The sequence below is a fragment of the Protopterus annectens genome, chromosome 14.part0 (genome assembly GCF_019279795.1).
Source record: "Protopterus annectens isolate FY-2018-M chromosome 14.part0, PAN1.0, whole genome shotgun sequence".
Classification (NCBI taxonomy): Eukaryota; Metazoa; Chordata; order Ceratodontiformes; family Protopteridae; genus Protopterus; species Protopterus annectens.
The window spans coordinates 24,344,995-24,370,496 of NC_056748.1; the positions used below are offsets into that span (position 1 = coordinate 24,344,995).

Genomic DNA, 25,502 nt, shown 5'->3' on the forward strand with positions numbered 1-25,502 from the left:
GACCAGGGAGTATGGGTAGATCCAGCTTTCCTTTTTTTCTCTGATCATATCAACCAATTGGTTAATGATAATTGTAAGACTAGGCTGTACAAAAAGATTTATAAAGTCAAGGAATATTTGAAATATTTGTATATATCATGTGTGTATGTATGCATGTATGTATGCATATAGAGGGACAGTACAGTAACACTGCAAGCTGGGGACCAATGTAAGACACAGTGCTTAAAGCACTTAGAAAATGAGGTATGTATACAAATTGTTGCAGGAGGGGTGCCTTTGCATAACACAGTGCTAGAATGTATCAGATTTCTCTTCAGATATTGTGTGCATAGACATATTAGGTAAGTAGGTTAGACTCACAAGGCAGATGTCTGTTGTCGAGAGTGGCCCCAGAGCACTGACTGGTTAACTGATTTGCTCAGTCACAGAATATGCAAGTGGTGGCTGAGAGAGACAAAACACACAGGCCTGTTATATGGCATATTAGTAGTTTATATCCTTAACAATCAGGATAAATTGCTATATATAAGGTGAAAGGTTATGCTGCAAAGATGCTATGGGAATGGATTACACATTTATGTTGAGGTAGAACGACAGGAAAGCACTGTGCATTATGAAGAGTCATAGTGCACAAAGCACTCTAGGTTGGGCACACCTCTGTGTTGAAAGAGCACAGCAGAGCAGCAATTTGCACACTTTACCCCAGAATAGTACCTGTATGCTCACAGAATATTATACCTAGAAGCAGTCATTCGGTGTTACATACGGCAAGAGTGGAGTTATGTGCTATAGACCATTGTTATTATACCTAGGAATGACCAAATTAGGTCAGAGGCATGCTGAACTACATTAGCATAATTACCCATTCCTGCACACTAGTATTCAATGCAGCTCATCTGGTCTTCAGTGCTCTGTCTGATAGAGATGTCACATGGGCTCTTGTATTGTTACAAGCCCTTAATGGGCAGCAATGCTAACAGTACAGATTATCTCTGCAAGTGGAGGTGGTTATGTTGCTACAAATCTATACTGATGAATTTATACTGCCCTGCTCTATTATATATGAAAGGTGTATCAGTGGATGCATGTATTACGTATTCTTACATTTATATGTATGTTTTTTGCATTTCAGTTATTACTATGTGTTTTAGACAGATGCATGTGGGAGCTGATAAGGTCCTACTGTGCTCCATACATCAATCATCATCGTGGTCATATCTGATGTGCATTCATCTGTGCCTGCTGCCCCTGACTTCCTTTTCCTTAGCACTTTGCTTACTTCTTCTAGAGTGGTCTCCTCTTTCTCTCTCATCTTAGGCAGTGTCCGGGGAAGAATAGCTTTTGTAGGGGGATTTCTTCATTCAGAAGTTGGTGGAATGACTCCTTCCATCTGCCTTTGATGTCCAGGCGATTGGCGAGAAGGTTGTTGTTAGCAGCCCTTATGAAGGGTGTCTGATAACTCTCTTCTTTATCATTCTGTCTTTGCCTTACAACCTGATCAAGCTTTTTTGTGCCCAAAATATTTGTCTCTGAATTACATTATTGCTTGTTTTCAAGCTCTGTAGTTCATTTGCATATGTAGTGTCCATCAGCTGCTTGCATGGTGTGCAATAACATAACACTTCTGCAGTCAAATTCTGCAGCTGTTTTGGAATCAGGAGTAATCCTTTTCCCTGTGTTTCACTGATCACTGGCCTTATGTCATGCGAGCAATATCTGTGAATCTCACCTTTAGTCATTTAATGTCAGTATGTTTTATCAGTTATATATAGTATGTTCGTCTATACATGCCCTCTATGTTCAGAATTCAGTTTTTTATATTTTACGTGTAGTGACCATAGAGGAACATGTTGTTCTTCTTCTTTCGGCTTTTCCAGTTAGGGGTCGCCACAGCAGAACTCCGGTCCGCTAACGATTGGCAGTAGATTCTTACGGTGCCGAGGTGCCAGCTCGACGCCCAACCTTCAATGAAGGCACGCCCATTCACGCATGTCTTTCGAACACCACTCAACCGCGGGGAGGACATGCAGACTCCACACAGAAGGCGCTCCAGCCGAGAATCGAACAGGAGAACCTCTTGTTGTGAGGTGACAACGATACCGCTGCACCACCGCGGCTAATGACAGCAAATGCAGCATATTGTTTCAAATGTTATTTTTTTCTATAAATGCAGCACAGATTACAAACATACACACATTGCCATGCTGGGAATTTCCTAGTTGAAAGGATAAAGTTCTTAGGGGAAAACTCAACAGCTATCTATGAAGATGCTTTTGCTGGTCCATTGACAGTTATACTATCACTGTATGCTGGAGGTTATGGGTTTGAGCCAAAATCAGAAAGATTATTACCCTTTCATTTCCATGATTCTGTCTCTCTGGAGTCACCCATCATTGCTTTAGCATTACAATAACTATTTGTAGGAGCAAAACTGTTGTAATGACTTTTTCACATCACATTTTATACATGGATCATATAACATATATATGTAACAATTGACATTTTTTATACTCCATAGTATATAAATACTTTATGTGCTAATATGACTGTTGTGTAAAATTCATATAGCATTTTAAATAATCTTCATGATTAAAAAGTCTCTTCGCCTATATAAATGTATGATATTTTTAGATATCTTGTTTCCTCTTAACGTATTATTTATATATTTGACTGTTCGTGCCTGTTCTAGCTGTACTTTCCCTCAATATATGCAATGAAGAAATCACAAGTCAAGATCTCACACATCCAGAGATACACACCTGACTCCAAGACAGAAGCACATGGATGCATTAGAATGAAAGACATGAGTTACCAAATATATCTACAAGTTCTCATTGTGAAAAGTAATAAATTATTGTTTTCTCCATGTACTTCTTTACATATGTAAATCCTTTATAGGAAGGGATCAGTTGAAATTGAACTGGCAAAGCTTAGCTGCAAGGAATTACTTACGTTATTTACCAGGAAAATCCAAGTTGGTTACATTGCCTCTTTTCATCTGAGACTCAGGGAGGAAAGTTTCAAGAAATAGTCAATGTGCAATATAACAACATTTAGAGCAACTAAAAAAGGATAGTTTAAAAAAAAAACATTGCAATTCATTAAAAGTAGAGCAAAGTAATTATCATACAAAGATATAAAGTGTAGTGAATTCTAAGAAGTGACATTAGCACCCACTGCAAAACATCACTGGACCATGAAATTATCAGTATAAATGTAGCAACATTAGTAAACTACAGAGTATAAAACATGAGAGCAAAACCAGAGTAATATGAATAGTCATACTGATATATGAGCTGAAAGGAGAGAATTATACATGCAATTCTCCTTGGAAGATAAGTTTTAAGAAGTGCAAAGAGGATATGTTGACTGTTTTGAGTATTTGTATCCTGGAGATTCAGTTCAGTTACAGATTCTAGTGTGATTTAGATTTGGTTTGAGATTGGTTTTAAAAGCAAGGAAGATGTTTTTCTGACGGTGAAGGGAATACTATGCTTATGAGTCCTCATTTGAGTTGTTGGGTTTTTAGGATTCTATTAGTTGCTGATCCCTTGATCAAAGGTTCCTTTTGTGTTTGTAGCACTTTATTATAATACTATGATTTGTGTATTTCAGTGATGGTGCAGTATTTTATGTGTCATCATGAGCTGAGTATATGGCATCTCGTGTGGTATTTCTAACCCGTTCAGGTTCTGCAGGGGAATGCAGTGATGGATTTTATTATAGCAGTGTTTAAGCTTGCTCAGTTGTGTAGCTTGAATATTTGTGAAAATTGTATATGCTTAAAGCAGGCTTGTAAATAAGAGGGATGTTACAGTTACTTTCCTGCTGGGTTCAGTGCAATATGGCCTGGATTTACAAGTTAGTCATAATTTGCAGTGAGTTAAAATTTTTTATTTATTTATTTTATTTTATTTTTTTATTTTTTTTTTTTTTGCAGTGAGTTTTGTGGACAACAACTTTGATGGACATCATATCACAAAAATGAATCATTATTTTTGATATCTTTATTTCTATACTGAAGAACTGTAGCATCAAAATCTGACTATGAAGCAAGTGCCGCAAGGTAAAAATAAAACAAAGAGTGATCAGGCAAGAAAGGCAGATCATCCAACTTCTGCCCATCCAACTAGTCATCCAACCAGCTAGTCAGCCATTTTGTAAGCATCTTGTTCTGGTGAGGGTTCTATCAGTAGCAAGCTGAACAGGGTAGACCAGCCTTCCATATCCCCAGTAGCAGGCTCTAGCTCATTCTGCAGGATTCCAAGACATTCTTGGGAAAGGCAAGAAAGATAATCACTTCTTCATATTCTGTCTGCCCTGGAACATCATCCCAGTAGGCTGGGCCTGGACCTCCTCCCTCACGAGGCATCTTTACTAGGTGCCAAAACCCACCTCAACTGAATCCTTTCAAGCCAAAGGGGCAGGAGCAGTTTTTCAAAGTCTTCCTGGTCTGCTGAGCTCATTAACCTATCATGAAGTGTTAGCCCAGCTACCCTGCAAAACAGCCTCATTACCGCCTGCTATATAACTGCTATATAACTGCTAACAAACTGTCTTTTCTTATCTTTTTCTATGTACAGTACTATTTGTTCATATGTTTAGGTTTGTATGCTTGGATAGTTTTACCTGACTCAAAATAGGTTATAAGGAGTATTTTTTATATGTATTAGTCATTATAATAGTTGTATATACGTCATCTCTTATTCATTTTATACTTAATTTGCCTCTGTACTCTGATGATAAGCTGATTCTCGAAATGTCATTTAGGTTGCAGTTGTGTTTCCTAAATGACAATAAAGTTTTCTTTGACTCTTTAACTTTTGAATCTATATCCATAATCTCAGCCTTTGAGTTACTACGCAAAGCTTGTGACTATAGGTGAGGTAAGGGACATAGACTGACAAGTAAACTGAGAGCTGACAGCTTTATCCTATATGGTAGCAATTATTTCATCATCACAGTCAGGTATAACCCCTGCACTTCTGCTATTGATGCACCCATCTACAGGTCAGTCTCCCACTCCCCGTTGCCATCACATATGAACGAGACCTCCATGTTACTTAAACTCTTCTCCCTGAGGAAGCTACTCCATTCTCACCAACAGAAAACAGTCCATCCTGATGAAGAGGTACTGATCTTTATGACATCTTCTTCAGCAGTGAGCATGTCCACTGCACACAACAGACCACAGTCACTTGAGGCCAGGAGGATAATCACCCCTCGTGTTCCTAAACTGGACACTCTCCAAACCTCAGATGTACTTTAATACCCAGCAATAAGAGAGACAGTCCACACCCTTGGTACAGACCTATGGTCACTTTAAATGTATCAAACATAAAAGTGAGAATGCAGACCTCCCATCACTATACCATACACAGAAATGCAAGCAGCAGCAGCCCTGGGACCTACCACTACAGAACTTTCCACAAGACATTCCACGATCTGTAATCATGTGCCCTCTCCAAGACAGCAAAATACATGTTGACAGTATTGGCAAACTCCCATGACCCATCCATGCAAGGAAAAATATTTTTTCTACTATTCCATGACTAGGCTAAAATCTAACTGCCTCTCCTAAATCAGTGGCTCAACATCCAGATGAAATCTCCTTTGCAACATCTCATTCTAAGCTTTCCTATAGAGGCTATGGCATGAAATCGCTCTATAAGGAAGAACACATCCTTATGTTCCTATTTCTGAAAATAGTGACCAGCACCTGAATTTGTCAATATACGGGTACTAACCACACCTTCCACACAACAAATAAAATCACATCGGCCATGACATCCCAACAGTTTCTAGTACTTTCAGCATTTCTGCCTGAATTTTTTCCATTCTCACTGCCTTGCCATAGAGGAACTGTTAGTCACTGCAGTGACCACATTTGCAGAATTGTACCCAATCAAAAAAGTTGTCCCTGGTACTGCCTATTCTAAGGTGGGCAGTTCCACCAGGATGTAGAGTTCTTGAGAGTGTTGCTTCCACCATTCTGCAGTCTGATGATATGAGTACAAAGTCACTCATCAGCTTGTATATCAAGGTGCGCTGGTATGATGTATACCAATGTTCCAAGATTGTGTTCACTATTGACTAGCACAGGGTGCACGGTTATGATATGAATATGAATGTTCCAAGACTGTGTTCGCTATTGACTAGCACAGGGTGTGCTGGTATGATGTATACCAATGTTCCAAGATTGTGTTCACTATTGACTAGCACAGGGTGTGCTGGTATGATGTATACCAGTGTTCCAAGATTGTGTTCACTATTGACTAGCACAGGATGCGCTGGTATGATGTATACCAATGTTCCAAGATTGTGTTCACTATTGACTAGTACAGGGTGCGCTGGTATGATGTATACCAATGTTCCAAGATTGTGTTCACTATTGACTAGCACAGAAGTCCATTAACAACAATTCCCCACTATGGTTCCTCTCAAGCAAGGTGTTCTTCTCAATCATGCTTCTTCAGGCACATCTGTCATTCTCTGTGATTTTTGGAATCTTCAATTAGGACTACAGAATCAGGGGTCATACCCAATCAAACACCATGCTCACTGTATCAAACATGCAAAATACTCTAGTGAGTTTATATACACATATAACAAAGCTTTTCTTCCTGGAATTCGTGTTTTCACTAACATATAACATTTTCGTTAAGATATAAAACGTCTGATTTTGTTCCATTATTTTTTTCAAAGTAAGTTTCATGTATTTGTGTATGATAATGTCATATACTGTGGATTGTCATGATATAGAGATTAAATAAGATAACGACCTATACTAAGGACAGTCTCGATATGAACGTTAAAGATACTGCAACTGGTTTAAGTGTGGTATGTGCATACTGGAAGTAAAAAGGGGATATGAAATGGATGCTACCTCTATGAGTAGACAAAACAAATATAGCGAGGATTGAAATCCCTGAACTGCATACACCAAAAATACATTTTAGCCCCCTGCACCCCCCAACGTCAGGGGCAAGCCTTATAACAGCAATGACAATCTGAATATTAATGAATGAAGCTTGAGATGACTTGAGATATGGGTCTATATAAGAAACTCGAAAGTTTGAAAGTTCGACTACCATATGGTCGACACCATATGATTGAACTTGCAAAAGTTCGAATATCTAATAAAAAAAAATAAACTACACAAAACACCTACCTAAACGCTCTAAGCAGGGGGCAAGCAACCCTTCACCTCTCAACCCCCCCCCGCTCTTTAAATATACCAACTCCGAGAACGGACTACAGAGCAGAAAAGGGAAATCTTCCCATTCCGCGCTGTACAGAGATCTCTGTTACAACGTTCAAACATTCAAAAATCCGATCATATGGTGTTGACCATATAAGATTTGGAATTTTGAATGTTTGAACATTCAATATTGACCCAAAGATATATAGCATATGTGATGTATAATGTATGCAACTAGAAACATGTTAATATAGTTTGTTTTATTTTATATTAATGTATGTTTGTCTGTGTCTTAAGTGATAATTTATAAAAAAAACTGAATATATATATATATATATATATATATATATATATATATATATATATATATATGTAGAGTCACTTTATAATCTTGAAATAATGAAATATCAAATTTCAGTATCTCGAGACTATAAAGCCGAAAAACCAAAACACCGAAACCCCAAAAGTGCAAAATAAAAAATCACGAACATAAACACACCATACACCACACAACACATATACCGTCCTCCCCATACTACAACAAACAAACAAAACACACACAAACACAACAATACAAATACACAAACCTACCCTACATATAAGCAGGGGGGCAAGCCCCCCTGCACCCCCGCTACTTATATATACTAACTCTGAGATCACACCAAACAGAAAAAGACAGCAAACTCACCACTACACACTCTACAGTCCCCTCACACACACACATCACAAATGTACAAACACTACCACTTTCAACAATGACACACTGATACTCTTACCTACCTACCTACCCTAACCCACACCTACAACTTCCGAACACACTCACATACACTCAAATCCCTACCCAATACACTTAAAAAAATATTCACTTACCGAAATCTCCAACCATATCCACATACAAACCGTAAATCAGGCACACAGTACATCCCACATCACTTCGCGCACCACCACAACTGCGAATTCGACATTTCCGGATTTGTGGTTATGAAGTTTCGTTATTTTGGAAGTTCAGCTTTATAGGCTCGAAATACTGAAATTTGATATTTCAGTATTTCGAGATTATAAAGTGAACTCGTGTGTGTGTGTGTGTGTGTGTGTGTGTGTGTGTGTGTGTGTGTGTGTGTGTGTGTGTGTGTGTGTGTGTGTGTGTGTGTGTATATATATATATATATATATATATATATATATATATATATATATATAACATATATCCAGAACAGTCCCAAAAGGTGTTTTCCAGGGCAGTCTACAAACAACTGATCTGACTTATTTACAGTCATGCTGTAAGCAGCAAGAGGTTATAAAATTCAAACACACTGACCTGCAGAAAAACATTGACTTGTAGTTCATTACTTTTTTCTGAATGCTAATGCTTTAGTGCTTGCATGTCTTCCCTTCTCTGTATTGCTCCAGCTGGTAAAGAAAACAATAAATGGAAAATTAACGTAGAAATTTCTGAGTTATATTTGCCTGATAACCCTGCTTTACTCTCACTCTACATGGATGAAATAGTTGTTTTTGGGGGCAGATAGACATTTAACTGTTCTTCTTGCATTCTTCAACTATGATCTTCTGCATTTTCCCTGATACAAAGGAAGAAAAATATATATCTGTGCTTAAAATGAATCTAAATTAATTTTTATTACTGACATTTTAATTACAGTTGTCATTTTTAAGAACACAAAGAAAAATACCCTTTTCTATACTTTCCAGGGGCTAAGTTCTCTGCCTTCAACTGTCTCTTCCAGTCATGCATCATCACATATCAGGGAAAAATGACTAAAGGGTACTTGGAAATTAAAACTGTGAAATGCTATGTCATCATAGCAGGGCAATCAAAACAATATCCTGCAAATCCTGATCATAAGGAGTTACACTTTTTGTGACGTACAGCAGCCTGAGAATAGATTATAACTAAGAGAAGGTACAGAAATGCCCTAAAAGATGGATTTCGGAAGCTTTGAGCTCATGTAAAAAACCTGCAGTTTATTTCACTTCTTCCAAAATTCTGGCTCAGTCATTGAAGGTTACCATGCTTAGAAAATATCCATTAAAAACAACAGTTTGAACAATGGTAAGAGAGATAAAGAATTGTTTCAGGTCCCCTCTCCAGTAGTTTCTTATCCCTCCTACTAGGTAGCAGCAGGAATACTAACACTTTATATGTGTGTGTGTGTGTGTGTGTGTGTGTGTGTGTGTGTGTGTGTGTGTGTGTGTGTGTGTGTGTGTGTGTGTGTGTGTGTGTGTGTGTGTGTGTGTGTGTGTGTGTGTGTATCTATATATTTATTTATTTTTTCTTGTAGGTGTCCTACATAGGACAATGTAAATAAATATATATCATTATTTTTTTCAGGACAAGGAAGTGTAACCTGAAAACCTGTGTATGATGATTCCCATGATCTCCAAGTGCACACAGAAATCTGTTCATAAAATGCTTTCAGAAATGCTGTTGTGTCTAGGTCTAACATTAACAGTCAGGACTAAATAAAAAAATACTGCTATTATGATGTCAGTTGTTTAAAAGGTAAATGGAGATGCACTTCTTTGAAGCTGTGCATAAGCTATGTATAATGTAATATATTTTCATTTTCTTTAATATTCCCTTTATGCCGATTCCTTATCCAGGGATTCTGTTCATTAAAAAATCAGATGATTTAAACTACAAACAATTACTGATATTAGAAGCAATTTGCTGTCACTGTTTTCAAATAATCCTTTCTTCTTTACTAGTTCTATAGTCAGAATTTGACTGTGTAGGTAGCAGTACAGGTATTGAGTTAGTTCTAGGACAACGCTTCCCGGTATTTCATCTATTTGGGCGTCTAAAGTGTAGTGATGTCAGACGAGGTCAAACATAGGGATAATCATCACGTTAGAGTTCCTTTAATCTAGTCAAGGAACATAAATGAGATTTGTGAGATCTTGAAACCAAGCTGGCCCATATTCAAACACACTGCAAATAAATTAAGGAAATTGTAGGTGATGTTCTTTCATTTTATTTTAAAAACAAGAAGTCCTTGAAATGGCTGCTTTATAATAAAAATGATGTTAAATACTTGCATAACAAACTGGGAATGTTTCCATGCTGTAATTGTAACCATTGCAGCTGCATTTTGAAAAGGTCTGAATGTTAAACATCCTCTACTGTAGAGCCTTATAGAAGTAAGATATATGCTGATTGCAATCGTATTAACTTGAATTTATCTGGCGATTTGTCAAGAGTGCAGCTGTGTTTATGCTGGAAAAACAAATAGATCACTGAAGGAAAGAATAAGTGAGCATCTATATGGTATTAAAAAAGAAAAATTAAATAATGTTTTAGCAAAATGAAAAATGTAAAAAAATAACAATGATACACAGGTTATGGTTCAAGCATCCATGAGGGGTGGTAATATTACATCCTTAACTGAGAAATGTGCACATGAATGTATGTGGAAACTACAGGCTGTGATTTTTTTCTGGTACAAATAATGCAATTTCTTTAAAGCCTGTGCTTAACCTATACAATTAAAATCACTAATTAGATCACATATTTCAACTAGAGTATATCAGTTTTAATAGTTTATGTATATTTGTCTGATGAAGTGCCATGTAGCATGAAAGCACTTACATGTTCTGCATTAAATAAAGAGTAGTTTATTTTTAACATTGGCTGATGGTCAACTGGATTTTCTGTTGATTTGAGTTTTATAAATGTGTTTGTACAGTCATTTATTTACATTCTCCAGTTAATTGTCTGAATATCAGACAAGGTACAAAGGTTACCACTATTCTTCATATTGCAAGGTTGTATGTTGATATTTCAAAGCCAAATCATGAAATACCTTTTCATCAAAACAACCTGCTTGAAACAGTATCCAGCAAAAAGTAAGATAACTAGCGATAACTGTTTTATTGTTGTGATGGGGGGGCTTTCAATAAAGTAAATGTACATAATTCTCATTCAGGGTTAGTTAATTATGACCAACACCAAGGAAACTACACCTTGAGGAAAGTTGTAACACCCCAAAAATGTGACAATTACATTGAATGTTCTTTTGATAAACTTGATGAATTAAAATTGACCTTGAGATATCATTCAAACCATGGAAATTATACTTTCAGCTCAAATTTCCTTTTGAAGTATGGATTTTTTTAAGTTATAAAGCCTACATAATTTAGAAATGTTGCTTTTCTATTAAAACAATGTTATAAACACCATTCTTTTACAGAACATATGCTCCCCAATGAATGTCAGATAGTCTAGTCTCATAACGGATCTGTTGTGCCGGATATCTGCCCCTCTGAACTCATGCTTTTTTTTTTTCTTCTTACAGCATTATTATGACAACATCTTCCACTGTGTTGGCTCTGCTCCTTATGCCACTTTGTTTGTGGATTTATAGCCGACCTTGGATTGACACCCCTTTGGTACAGCTGCTGCCCTTTGGAGCAGTAACTCTTACCCTGTGTAGCACTCTTATCCCTATAGGGCTTGGAGTCCTTATCCGGTACAAGTACACCAGAGTAGCTGATATCATTCTAAAGGTAAATAGAACCATTATGCTTATGGTTTCAGTTTAAGCAAATCAAAATAAAATAAATTGTAATAGAATTCTAACAGTAAATGATGTGTTTTATGTTAAGACTATGCTTTTTACAGGCTATTATTCTTTGCAGTGTATGGGCCACAGAATGCAATGTTTGCTTATTTGCTTGTTTTGAGCTAGTAAATCTATTAGTATTATGGTCTTTTTCAAAGGAGAAATGTGTGGTACTAAACTGATTATATGGTATGTGGTCAGGACAACTTTCATGCCCTTCACTGGTAAGTATCATGGATGGAAGTCTTAACATTAAATGCCAACTCAGTCAGATGAGTCTTTGGTTTAATGTCTCTGCAAAGGAATACTATACCCCTCTTAAACTGCACTGTAGTATTCATATGAGAAAATGTACCCAATGGTTTAAATGTAACTGTACAACCTGATGTACATACTGACAGTGTTATACTAAATGTATAAATAATGAATGCTGTATATAAAGTCAGTCTGTAATAAAATAATTCCATATTGTTAAGAGTGGATTTTAATCACAAAAATTAGCAACTTAAATGGATTTGGACACATATTTTTCATTAAAATATATCCCATAGCCTTTTTTTTTTGAAAAGCAAGTCAGCAGATGCAAATATAAAGCAGAAGTACCATTCACTGAGCATAGCTATTCTGTTTTTTTCCAAAGTGCTTCTTTCTTTCTGCACTCAGGGTGGGCTTCCGTTTGCTAGGAAGAGATATTTTAGATTCTGTATTTCTCCAGGGCACTGGCTTCTGCTAATGCTTTGAACTAAATTCTGCCTCACATTTTATCAGAACAAAATGATTATATTTTTAAACAGAAATGGTTTAAGCTTAATATATAATAGTAATAGTTTGAAAAAAAAGAATGTATCTAGTACAGTTTATCTCGAGTCTTAGTGTGTGGTTTAAGGTTGAAAAAACAGGTAAGGGTACCTTCCACAAAACTCTTAACAGTAAAAATATATTTATTATTTATTTATTTCCATTTGTTGACTAGGTGAGTCTGACTGGACAAAAAATGCCTTTTCAACAGAGGACAAGGGAAACAGTTCCAGGGAAAATTTAAAAAATGTCATATATTAATACAAAAATAAAAGTCACATCGGATAACAATTGCAGTACAGAGACATGGGATTAACAAACTTTTTCAGTAAAGAAAATGAACTTAATTCATATCCTGCAAAATTGTGATGAATCTACATTGACATATTTTGGCTAAATATAAGTTAGACTACAACACAGTAGGAGATATTTGTGAGTAATAATTTGGGTAATTTGGTGTGATGCCAAAAATCAAGTTGAGGTGGAAAGAGACAAAGCGCCACAGACAGATATAGTTAAGTGAGAGAGAGGTACAACAGTTTTAATTAGTACTCAGATAAACTTTCAAGAGTGAGAAACTCTTAAGAAAGACTTGTATTTTGAAGCAGAGAGAAGATTAGAAGGCAGAAAATTGCATATAGTTGCATTAGAATGCAGTGAAATAATAAATAGTAAATTAAACAGTAGTTTTTGGTCTTTAAAGTTTAGGTGGTAGCCTGAGGTTTGGCAGTGGCATGGCCTGGAGTTCTTGGCTTTGACATTGCTGAAGATGAGTTTTGAAAACTATAATTTTTCAGTTTACTTTAAGTGTAGTGGTATGGAGTTCCACAGTTTGGAGACATAGTAGGAGTAAAGTGAGTCAGCAGAATTACTAGATTTGGTGGGACATAAAAGTGATTTATTTTGAAAGAGTAGTTCCCTAGTTGGTAAATAATACTTTATTGTGTTTTGCAGTGCTGGGCAGTTTTCTGGTTTATGTGTTTGGTTGTATACAATAAGTAGTTGTGAGTAGGCAAGCCAACAATAACCAGAAGTGGATAGTACTAGGTGACCTAAGCAGTTGCCTAGGATCCACTGGCTAGGGGAGCAGCTCTGGCTGGGCAAAGCCACAGCATTTCATATTTTTAATTAAAAAAATTACATTTCTTTAAGGACTCACTGTGGATGCATGGACATATGCATTCTTAAACAATGGAACTTTCCCTCTAAGAGTACACTCTGAATCTGTGCGTGCATTTTTAGTAGACACATTCCTGCTTAGCTTTCATTTTCCAGCTGTTTCAAACATCCCCGAGAGAGCCCTACTGCTGCCATCAGTGTTTCCCTTTCCTGTTGCAGCTTTTCACATGGAATTCAAATCTCTGTGAGAGAGACATGTGAACCCATTCCTTCAGTATTTGTATAGAGAACTGCTGCTTGCTGTGTGTTTGAGTGTGTTTGAGTGTGTGTGTGTGTGTGTGTGTGTGTGTGTGTGTGTGTGTGTGTGTGTGTGTGTGTGTGTGTGTGTGTGTGTGTGTGTGTGTGTGTGTGTGTGTGTGTGTGTGTGTGTGTGTGTGTGTGTGTGTGTATTTATTAAATAACCGGCAACTTGCGAGACTAAGAAGATAAGCTATAATAAAATAACTTAAAACGCCCTGACTATGAGAAACGAACCTCGAGCTATAAAACAAAAAAATAAAACACGTAGGATGAACTAGTGTTTTAGCACTTTCATCTTTTATTGATGGATAAGACTTCTTCAGAAACAAACACATAAATGCAGTGTAATCAGTTGTACACACTTGATATTCTGTAATTCAAAAAAATACTAACCTGTCATAAAGAGATAGAATGTCAAAGGGCCAGTCATAAGACTCAGCAATAAAATAACCCAACCCATAAAAAATGCTGTGATTACCAAGAGATGTCAGCATTAAAAGGTACATTATCATCGTGACTTAATTAACTAATCAAATTAAATTAAATTAAATAAATAAAAGACAATAATAATTTAAGATATTCAGAAATAACAGTATAGGGGAATCACTGAAACCAAAGTAAGCATTAGGGCTGAAATCCAGTATTTAAACTGCCAAAGCAACCCAGGAAATCTCTAGAAGACCACAACTCAGTGTGTCATTCATCTAGCAAACAACCTGTTCCCCTAGAGTAGTCTTGCAACCAAACAAAACAAAACCACTCTGTTTTTAACATAGCCAATGCAGCGCACATTTAATATTAATATGTTCATTGAGACCAGGGGTTGAGTCAGCTCCCAGCAGGAACTGCCATTTAAGTTCCTTCATTTCCAGCAGCGCGTTGCAGTCACCAAAAAATAAATCCAGCTTTTCCAATACTAAGAACAGAAACCCAGAGAAATTCATGCATTTGCTGCTGTGGTTTCCTAGTGCATTAGTGCTATCCTTTTTGCAGATAGCTGCAAGGTGTTCCTTAGATCTGTCAGATAGTTTTCTGCTAGTTTTACCAATGCAGAACCAGTTACATCTTTTGCATATAGCTGCATATACCACCCACTCCGTGTGGCAGTACATATGCTGCGTAAAAATAACTTTGTAGTTGCAATGTGGGAAGGTGTAAGAGCTGCAGCATAAAATGTGTTGGCAAACTACACAGTGGCCACAAGTAAACATGCCTGGGGGTCCTTGTGTTAGATCCTGGTTTCCTATTTGAAAAGGCAAGTCCCTGTTTTCGAAACTTGCTCTTAATGGAGAGGATTTTTTGTAGGAGAAGGTAGGTTGTGCACCTAAAATAGATTTTAGATCATCCTGGCTGGAAAAAATGTTCCAGTTCTTAATGATGATTTCCCGCATCGCCTGCATGTCCCTACTGATTGGTAACGGTAAACTGCAGAGTTTATCAGTCAGGTTAGTACTGCTGCTGCAGCTGTTGTAGCCAGATATCAGTCAGTCAGGTTAGTACTGCTGCTGCAGCTGTTGTAGCCACATATCAGTCAGTCAGGTTAGTACTGCTGCTGCAGCTGTTGTAGCCACATATCAGTCAGTCAGGTTAGTACTGCTGCTGCAGCTGTTGTAGCCACATATCAGTACAGGCTTGTGCTTGATGTGTCTCTCTGGTATTACCCTGTCCAGCTCTTGTTCTATAATGTGGTCAGGATAGTTTCTTGCTAAGAACATACTTTTGAGGAAATTGGCTTCAGAAACAAAATCCTCATCTACACTGATGATGCAGGAAAGGCGGATGAACTGTCCTCGTACCACATTCTTTTTTGGAGAAATGTGGGTGCTGACTATTGCAGTCCAGAAAATTGTTGCCATAAGTGTTTTTACAGTGGATGTTGGATTCCAAACTATTGTTAGACTTGTTGATTTTTATGGTGGTGTCCAGGAAATGGATAGTTGCGTACAGAGATTATAGAGTACACATGCAGCCGTCTGAACAGATAGAGATGCCAACTAGATCATTTAATGAAGCCAAAAATATAGCAAGAGGAATGTTGGACCACTACAATATTGACTCCCAGCAACAGGTAAATCAACTCTTGAACAATTGTTTTCTTCTTAATCACAACAGTGTATTCTCACAGACTGCCCAAACAACGCAGCCTAACTATCTATATTGTCAAGATGTTGATAGGGACCCGTGCGCATGCACGTGTTTGTGTCAAGTGAAGGGAAGTTTACTGTTGCTCATGCTGAGTCTGTCTTCAATGTGCAACTGTTTTGTTTAGCAAATGGCTGTCAGTGTTTGTGCTATATTTATGAATGCAGTGTTAATAGCACAACAGGTGGCATACTGCCCTTTGGTGCAGAAGGCTGTGGGTTGCACTACCACACCATGTAGATAAACAGCTGATACTGGGTGTTCTTTAAGCAGGGATGGGGTTGCTGCACTCCTGAGTGTGTCCAACTTTGGATGAGATGCCTAGTAATTATGAAAATGTTGTCAGTTTGCCAGCCATTTTCTATTGCAATATTACCAGCTTACTAACTTTTGTTTTAAATGTACCATAGGCTATTTATCCTTCAAGGGCAGCAGACACTGAATTTGTAGATGAAACACACTGACCTGTATAATCTACAGCTCCTTCACTGACATAAATCACTTTCAGACTAGAAAAGACAAAATACAGTACAATACAGAAACTGATAGCTGCCCCTCATCTTTGAGAGCTATTAGATGATAGTTAATATTCCAAAAAAAAAAAAAACAGGGAAGCTCAAAAAAGCAAACCAAGCATGAAGACACTTCAAAATTCACATACAATTATGTGAATTATGTGAAAAATTCTTATTACTTTCCTGAAAATAAACAATTATAAACAAATATTTATTTCTGTCCTTTACATCCCTCCTGATGAAAATACATCCAAGTTCCATATTAGACTAGATCCCAGTATCAGACCCTAGCAAATACACCACCACAGGTGCAATATCAGACTCTTTCAGTGATCATCTCCTAATGTATACAACCAGACATCTCACACATCCACTTAAACAGTGATTTTATAAAACAACACACAACCTTTTCAAGTTTAGCCCAGTAATGTTCATTTCGACCCTATCATCTATTAACTGGTGCTTTCTAAAAATCCTCTCTTTAGATGATGCTGTAAATGAATTCAGTACAGCTTTCCTGAATATCCTAAATAGCCTTGCACCTCCTAGAAGGAACAGACTAAAACAAATAATGCAATTTGGCTATCCAAACATAGTAGAATGCTAATGCAGAACAGAGAACAAGCATGAAAGAATGGCAAAAATATATAACACCTCAATATCTTGAGAACTTCAGAATGCTTCACATCTGCAAATTCCTCATATAAAACTACTCTTAAACAAACTTAAACCATGGTCTATTTCAGCTGATGACTTTCCAAGTGAGTACCTTAAAATAACAGCCAATATAATTGCCTATCCTGTCTCACTCATTATAAATGGGTTAGTCCAGGAATCCCATGTCCACTCTCTCTGGAAAAAGTCATACATTATCTGCTGCACAAATGAGGAAATTAAACAGACATTACTAACTTTAGACCTGTAACAATCGTATACCCCCTCTCCAAAATACTTGAAAAATGTATTGAAAACCAATTGCCCAATTATCATTCGCACAACATGGCTTCCATCCTTCCCGTAACACTAACACTGCACTTCTGACCTATGTAGATACTGCAAATAAAGCTAGAGATAACAGCAAACTAGACTCCTCCTTATTTCTAGATGTATCTAAAGCATTCAACACAGTTTGTTACAGCAAACCTCTACTTCAAATGTCCTCACTAGGTATATCTCAGCTCATCCTTCTGTGGTTCAAAAGCTACCTGTCCTATAGGTATCAGTCAGTAAAATGGCTCTCTGCCCTCTCTCCATACCTCCCAATCACCACCAGTTTACCACAAGACTCTATCTTGGGCCCCCTCTTCTTTAACATTCTCACCAACACCAATTACACATCCACACAACAGGCCTCCCTAATACAGTACACAGATGATTCCACACTCATTTCCACATTTCACAACATGGCACACCTCCAAAAAATTACTCAGGAAGGGCTTTAGCAGCCACTGAAACATGGCTTTATGACACAGAACTCATTCACAACCCCCCCAAAAAAAACTACTACTTTCCTCCCAGGTCTCACTGTCATGAAAAAGCAAAATTGAACGTCTTCCCTCTTGATAACACAACCGCTGAAGTCACTTCTCAATAGCAAATTATTGGGCTGATGTGGATGATAATATTACATTTGATTTGCATATACAAAATTGCATAAGACAAACTCATCAACAACTAGGGACACCTTACAGACCCAAAAATATTCTAACTGATGTAACTAAAGCTACACTTGCCACTACTTATCTCTTGCCTATACTTTTTCATGGTGATTACATTCTTACTAACCTTCAGGCATCACAAAAATCCAAACTTGAACAATGCCTTAACAAACTTGTTAAATTTGCAGCAAATATCCCCTTCAGAACCCACAACTGTATAGCACTAAAAAGCCTAAATTGGTTAGAACTACCCCATCAACTAAAATATATACACAGCTTCTTACCACCTATAAATTTATCCAGCATCCATCTGCTTCTCCAGCACTAAATACCAATCTACACAGCTATGTTCCCAGTCAGTCATTATGATCCAATGAGCAAAAACTCTTGTTATAACTGCAAACCTATCTAATCTGCTGGGCATTGTCTGTACTCGTACCATGTTGCTATGGCCTAGGACTAATCATCCATAACCATAAGGTCAATACCCTCCCTCCCATCCTATAAAACTGTTCTGAAAGACTTACTGTCCAAAATCTGGCTCTGTTCTTGCTCAACACAACAATAAAGTATATGCCTAAATGTGAACAAGTACCTATTTATACCTTACACCTTCTTTCTCTCATTCTTTCACTTAATACTGTACTTCTGTCAATTTCTCTTCCCTAGCTTTCTCTCTAAATATACTATAAATCTGCTTTTCCTTTCACGTCATATTGCAGTTCCTGTTTGAAATATACTAACTCATGTTTAATTTCTCTATAAACTAGCTAAAATTTCTCTAAATATTACATCATTGTCAAATAACTTGTATCTATTCTTAACCAATGCTTTCATATTATGTATACTTTGATGTAATTATTTAAACTGTAGATGTTTTTGTATTATTTCTGAATATTGTAAAATTATCATTGTTAAAATGTTTTGTAATACTTGGGAGCCTCCAGTGAAAATGGGCTCCTACCCAGTTGGACTTTTCCCAATAATCAAAAATCAATAAAAAATCCCTTAGCCTCCACTGAAAATGGGCTCCTACTCAGTTGAACTTTTCCCAATGATAGAAAATCAGTAAATAAATAAATACAAATACAGACTTGGCTCAAAGATTCCATGGAAAGTCACTTTAATAACTCATAAAACAAACAAGCAAGCTTTCACATCAGTGCAACAGGTGATAATGGAACGCTCCTTGTACTGATATTAAAGTTTGTCTGTGTCTTTGTTTTATGAATTATGAATTACTCCTCCCTGGATTTCTGGAGCACAGTTTGTGCCTTTGTCTCATATTGAGTATTCCAATGAAATGTACATAATGCTTTGGATGGATTTGACAAAATAATTACAGAGTTTTTTTAATGTGTGTTAGAAATATAAAAGAGAGAGCTTGAAAGTAGCAGTTGTATGGTGGCCCTATTCAGGTCAAAAGTCTAATAGTCCAGCAATTCAATGTTCTGATAACTAATGTCACTGGTTAGCCAACACAGATCATGTATCATATGATGATGAAATTCAGGTGCAAAAACATTTTATACCTACATGTACATATTCTAGGCTGCTTACCTAATTGGTTATAACTTGTTTACTCCTCTTAAATAATTGCCCTGCTTAGTGTTAACAGTGAGAACTATGCAGTTAAATAAATAGTACATCCTCATGCTTTTGTGAAGTGTTTTTGTATGCATTTGTTAACCAGTTAAGACCACTAGGCACAGACATCCCTTGTCAGGATTAACACTGGAGCACTGCCTATTTAAATGACTTACTCAGTCATACAGTTAGGAAAAGGACTCAAACCCAGTACCCTTGGTTACAGGAAGCAGTTCAATAATAGCTCAGAGTCTTAATCTCTTGCATCACTTGCCAAGTTATGATAAACGTATGTGCTGCTATTTAATTTAAATGCAGACAGTGTAGTGCCATGTTGTTTGTCCACTTCTAGCTGTGTTAGTAATAAACATGAGCATTTAACAAAAAAGTCCTTCTCAATCAGCAAATAATATGCTTAGAACTGTGGGCACCATTTAAAAAAATACAGTGATCTCATTTGTCAACAGAATCTCTTCTGTTGCAAAAAAATAAACTCAACAGGGCTAAACCATTTCTGCTAGAAAGCAATGCTTATTATAGCAATAATGCCTCTGGGATCCATGTTTATATATTTCAGCTGAGGACATGAAATTAAAGAATTCTGAGATCAATTCTCTGTTATGCTATCTAGGCAACTCAGTGGTAAGAATAACTAAGAAGGGGGTGAGGGAGAAAAGCTTTCTTGCAAGAGGGGATCTTTCTATACATTTAGCCTATTTGCTCCCTAGTTCCATACTTCAGAAATTCATAATTTGAGCATAAGTACTATAACCTATGTTTGCTCATGCATTCATCACAGCTACAGTCAGTATAATTTTTTAATCTAGTTTCAGACTTTTCCATCTAACCATCATACAATATTTCTCTGGAAAGGTTGACAGTACACATGGTTACTAACATTTGTCTATAGAATATAATTAATATTTAACAAAATATTTGCTCTCCCACTCCTGGAAACTTTAAACTTAAGATGTTTATATAGAGAATCTGCATACATGTATTGATAATGCTAATAGATTTATATCACCTCATCAAAATCAGGTATTGTTGTGGCAACTGTACAGGTTCTACAGCAGTATCATTTCAAGGATCGGTGATTTAAAAAGACAGTGTAAATATGTTGTATTTATGTTGTAAGTATGCTAAACAACTCAGAGATGGCTTCAAATGGGATAAATTGGCTGAGGATGTGTTCAGTGAATTAGAGCTGCTGTGGAGAACATGAGGCATATTCATTGAGCAGAAGTGATTGCATGTGGTAAGCTGAGGACAGGGGACATTGCTGAGACTGGTTTCACCTCTTTTGCGAGCTGCATTGTATAATAAGGACAGCTGAAGAGTAGGCCTTAAAGAAACAATGTCACCAGAAGGAAAAAGAAAGTCTTGTCCACATCTGTGCAGCTCTTCTCAAGAAGGGTAAAACAAAGTGAGGATGCCACAGAGGAAGAGAAACCAAATGCAATGGTGTCTGTAGTGATGCCCTAGCATAAAAAGCTTTAAGGACCAAGCAACAATGTATCCCCAATGTAAGGTGTGAGGAAGAACACATAGTTATGCCACAATTACTAACAAATGGAAAGTGATTTCCACAAAAGTGTTTCAGGAATAAGGGATTCAACATGCATTCAGCAAACAGAATGCATAAGGTCTGTTTATCTAGAAGGTGTATGAGAAAAGTACTGTTTAAGCTGAAACATTCACACACATGACAAACATAAATGTATCTTAATGAAAGGAGAGATATGCTAAAACACTGAGTCCAACATCAGGTAAGAGTTATGTTAATATAAACATTTAAAAGTATGAATTGCCAACAAAGCATTTCTTTCTGTATGATACAGAATCTTAAATTAAAACTCTCTAAAACATCAATTAAATATTGGACGATATACCATTTGATTTTACATTTTCTTGATTTTTAGACCATGAATTTATAGTAGCTCTACATCAAAAATGACAAAACAGAAAACAACTACAATGTTGCCGGAATAAAGCACTGTCAAATGATTAGGGGGCAAGGCAGCAGTATGTGCCAAGTAGAATGCACTTAGGGAAGCTAAAGTCTCATATTCAAATCTCATCTCAGTTTCCAAGTCACAGAATATGAATCAAAGCACATTTTTTTTTCATTCTTCATTGCTCTGCAAGTTTGAAGATGCATACAATTTCAAGATGCCATGTGATACTACAGGTCAGGTGACCAAATATGCCATATAATGCTGTAACAATACCATCATATTACACATTAACAACATGACATTATAATCACTTGCATGCATAAATGCAGCTACTGGAAAAAGTTATTAGCATTTTTAGCATTAAGTAAGAACAGATTATCTATAGTATTTTGTTGATTTTCTGTTTTGCTTTATAACTAGTTTTCCCTTTTTCAGGAGCAATATTGTATTTTTGACATTTAATCATAACCCTGCAATATAAATCACTATCAGATGTAAAGAAAATATTTCATTTAATTTTCTCATTTCATACCAACTCAGACGTAAGATAAGTATCTTGAAAATATTAAAAAGGATATTATTACCTTGGTAGTCAGAATGTTCATATACCAAAGGATATGACAAGGATTTTTATTTACTGGCTGGCTAGATCTGCGATACAAGACAGGAGAAATCTTCAGCTGTTGCTTCTCAGTTGTTATTTCTATAGGGTAAGCTAGCTTACCATGGAATCGTTGTTTCCAGTATTTAACAATTAGTTCCTGCTATACAATGGTGGGTTCTGGAAGGGTATTGCTGCAAATTTAGCAACTTTGTTATGGCATTGTTCAAGTTTTGACTCTTGTGATGCCTGAAGATTAGTAAGGATGCAAGTGCCATAAATAAGTGTGGGGAGGAGATAAGTAGTGGCAAGTGTAGCTTTAGTTGCGTTGGTGAGAAAGTTCTTGGCTGTATAAAGCATTCCTAGTTTTTATTAAGTTTTTCATGTGCAATTTATGACCCTAATAAATTGCTATGACAAGTGAATTCAATGGTTGTATTATCCAGAGAGAGGACTTTAAATTTTGTATTTTTTGGCAGCATGATTTGGGGAAAAAACATAATATTTTTTTTTTTTTTTTAGGGTTGATCATGAATTGTGAGTTTCAAAACTGTGTTTCAGTTGCTGTGAAAGCTTCCTGAGTAATTTTTGTGAGGTGTGTCACATTGTCAGATGTGCAAAGGAGTGTGGAGTCCTCCATGTACTGCATTAGGGAGGCCTGTTGTGTGGATGTGTGGAGGGTGTTTGTGAGAATATTAAAGATTAGGGGACCAAGAATAGAGCCTTGTGGTACACCGGGGTGACTGGAAGGTATGGAGAGAGGGTAGAGTGGCATTTTAATAACTGATACCTATTGGATAGGTAGCTTTTGAAGTACAGAAGTTTGGGCTGAGACCTTATCAGGGCATTTGAAGTAGAAGTTTGCTGTAACAAATTGTGTCGAAGGCTTTAGACAAGTCTAGAAGTAAGGAGCAAACTAGTTTGATGTTATCTCTAGCTTTACTGACAGTATCTATATAGGTTAGAAATGTACTGTTAGCATTATGGGAAGGACAGAAGCCATGAAGTGTGGGGGATAGGAGTTCTTCCTGCAGAAGATAGTTTAGCAATTGTTTTTGAATATATTTTTCAAGTATTTTGGAGGGGGGATAAGATTGCTATACTTCTATGGTTAGTAATGTCTGTTGATTTTCCTCCTTTGTGCAGAGGGATAATGTGCAACTTTTTCCAGAGAAAGGGAATGTAGGATTCCTACATTGACCTGTAAAGTATTGAAACAGAGTAGCAGTACTATTGACTGCCATTTTAAGGTATTCATTTAGAAGGTCATCAGCTGAAGTAGAGCATGGTTTGAGTTCTAGAGTAGTTTTATATAGGATGTGGGCACAGGTTTGAAGGTGAAAGTGGATGTGGTGATATGTGGCCGCTGGGCAGAGTTAGGATTAGATACTGGGCAATCTTTGTTTAGAGATGCTACACTATCTGTGAAGTAAGAGTTGAACTGTATTGTGATTTAGAGTGAAGTTATTGGCAGAGGGATTAGGGTTGAATTTATGGCCAGGATACAAGATTCCTTTAACGGCTGTCCAGAATTTTTTAGGGTTTTATTTACTATTACTCTGAAAGTTATTATAGTATATTTTTTGTCTTCATTAATTTGTTTTTTTGTATGATTGCAAAGCATTCTGAGGTTTTCAATATATTGCTATGTTTTACATTGTTGCCATTCTTTCCATGCCTTGTCTCAATCCTACATTAGCATTCTACTCTAGTTTGATAGACAAATTGTATTATTTGTTTTTAGTCATGTCCTTCTAGATGGTGCAAGGCTATTTGGAATATTCAGGAAGGTTGCACTGTATTCATTTATAGCATTATCTAAAGGGAGGATTTTTAGGAAGTTCCGTTAATAGATGATAGGTTAGGAATGAACATTTCTGTGTTAAATTTGTAAAGGTTGCATGTTGTTTTATAAATATGCTGTTTAAGTGGATGTTTGAGATGGTTGGTTGTATAGAGTGGGAGATGATCACTGAGACAGTCAGACATTGTACCTGAGGTGATGTACTTCCTAGGGTCTGATACTAGGATCCTGTCTATTAGGGAATTTGATGTCTTGCTATAATGTGCGGGGCTATTAATTAGTTGTGTGAAGCCAAATAAGTTCACGCTAGATGTAGGAGAGTTAGAGTTTATGTCCAACCAAATGACATTCACATCACCTAGTAGTGCTATTTCTTATGGCATTATTATGGATATCCAATGTAGGATATCTTCCAGTACAGCTGTAATGTTGCCAGGAGGGATGTAAAGGCCTGTAATACATATTTGTTTATAACTGTTTAATGAAAGAGAGGTTTCTGATTCATAAGGAGAATGTCTTCTGGGTCTAGAAATTCCAACAACAGAGATAATTAATCTGCAGCCACAACAGAGACAATACGTTTAGGAGTGAAGAAAATTAAATAAACAAATAAAGGAGAAGACTTACTCTAGATGTTATTGAGTAAATAAGACATATGAGATGGACAGTGAGGCTAAGGAAAAATACAAAAGTGGGAAGAGGGTGAGGGTCACAATGTCAAATAAGTGCTTACATAGAAAGAAAGTGTAAGAACAGATAAGAAATGCTTCTCTCAATTATTCTCCCCATTTCTAAATCCATTGGATAAGCCACTGAGTTTAGTTAATTAGTAGCCTAGCTCATTCCTCTTGCAAAAGAATTGTTGGGCATCTGATCCGTGCATGAATTACTTCACCTTTTCTGTGCCAAAAGCCTTGTCGAGCTGTTTCATGTGTCATTTATTCAGAATGCAAAAATGTTTCTCCATCCTTTGAGGATGCTAGTAAATGTATGCTAGTATGTTTATGTACCCTCATGATAGAATAATTGCATGTTATCATGTTTATAATCTTAATGACAAAATGTTTGTAAATCTGTATTATTTTTACATACCCTCACTATAGAATAATTGCATGTTATCATTTTAAGTATCTTCATGACAGAATGTTTGTAAATGTCTGCTATCATTTTATGTACCCACATGAAAGCATGGTTGTGAATGTATGTTGCTATGGCTAAATGTTCACATATCTCTGGTCT

General features: G+C 36.7%; 1 protein-coding gene across 1 annotated transcript in view; it reads left to right on the forward strand.

The window, feature by feature from the left end:
* The window catches only part of SLC10A4 (solute carrier family 10 member 4), a 266,119-nt gene that overhangs the window by 48,123 nt on the left and 192,494 nt on the right, over positions 1 to 25,502 (forward strand). The window contains exon 2 of the mRNA XM_044055726.1: positions 11,515 to 11,725. Coding sequence (XP_043911661.1) covers positions 11,515 to 11,725 — 211 coding nt within the window. The remainder of the gene's footprint in view (positions 1 to 11,514; positions 11,726 to 25,502) is intronic.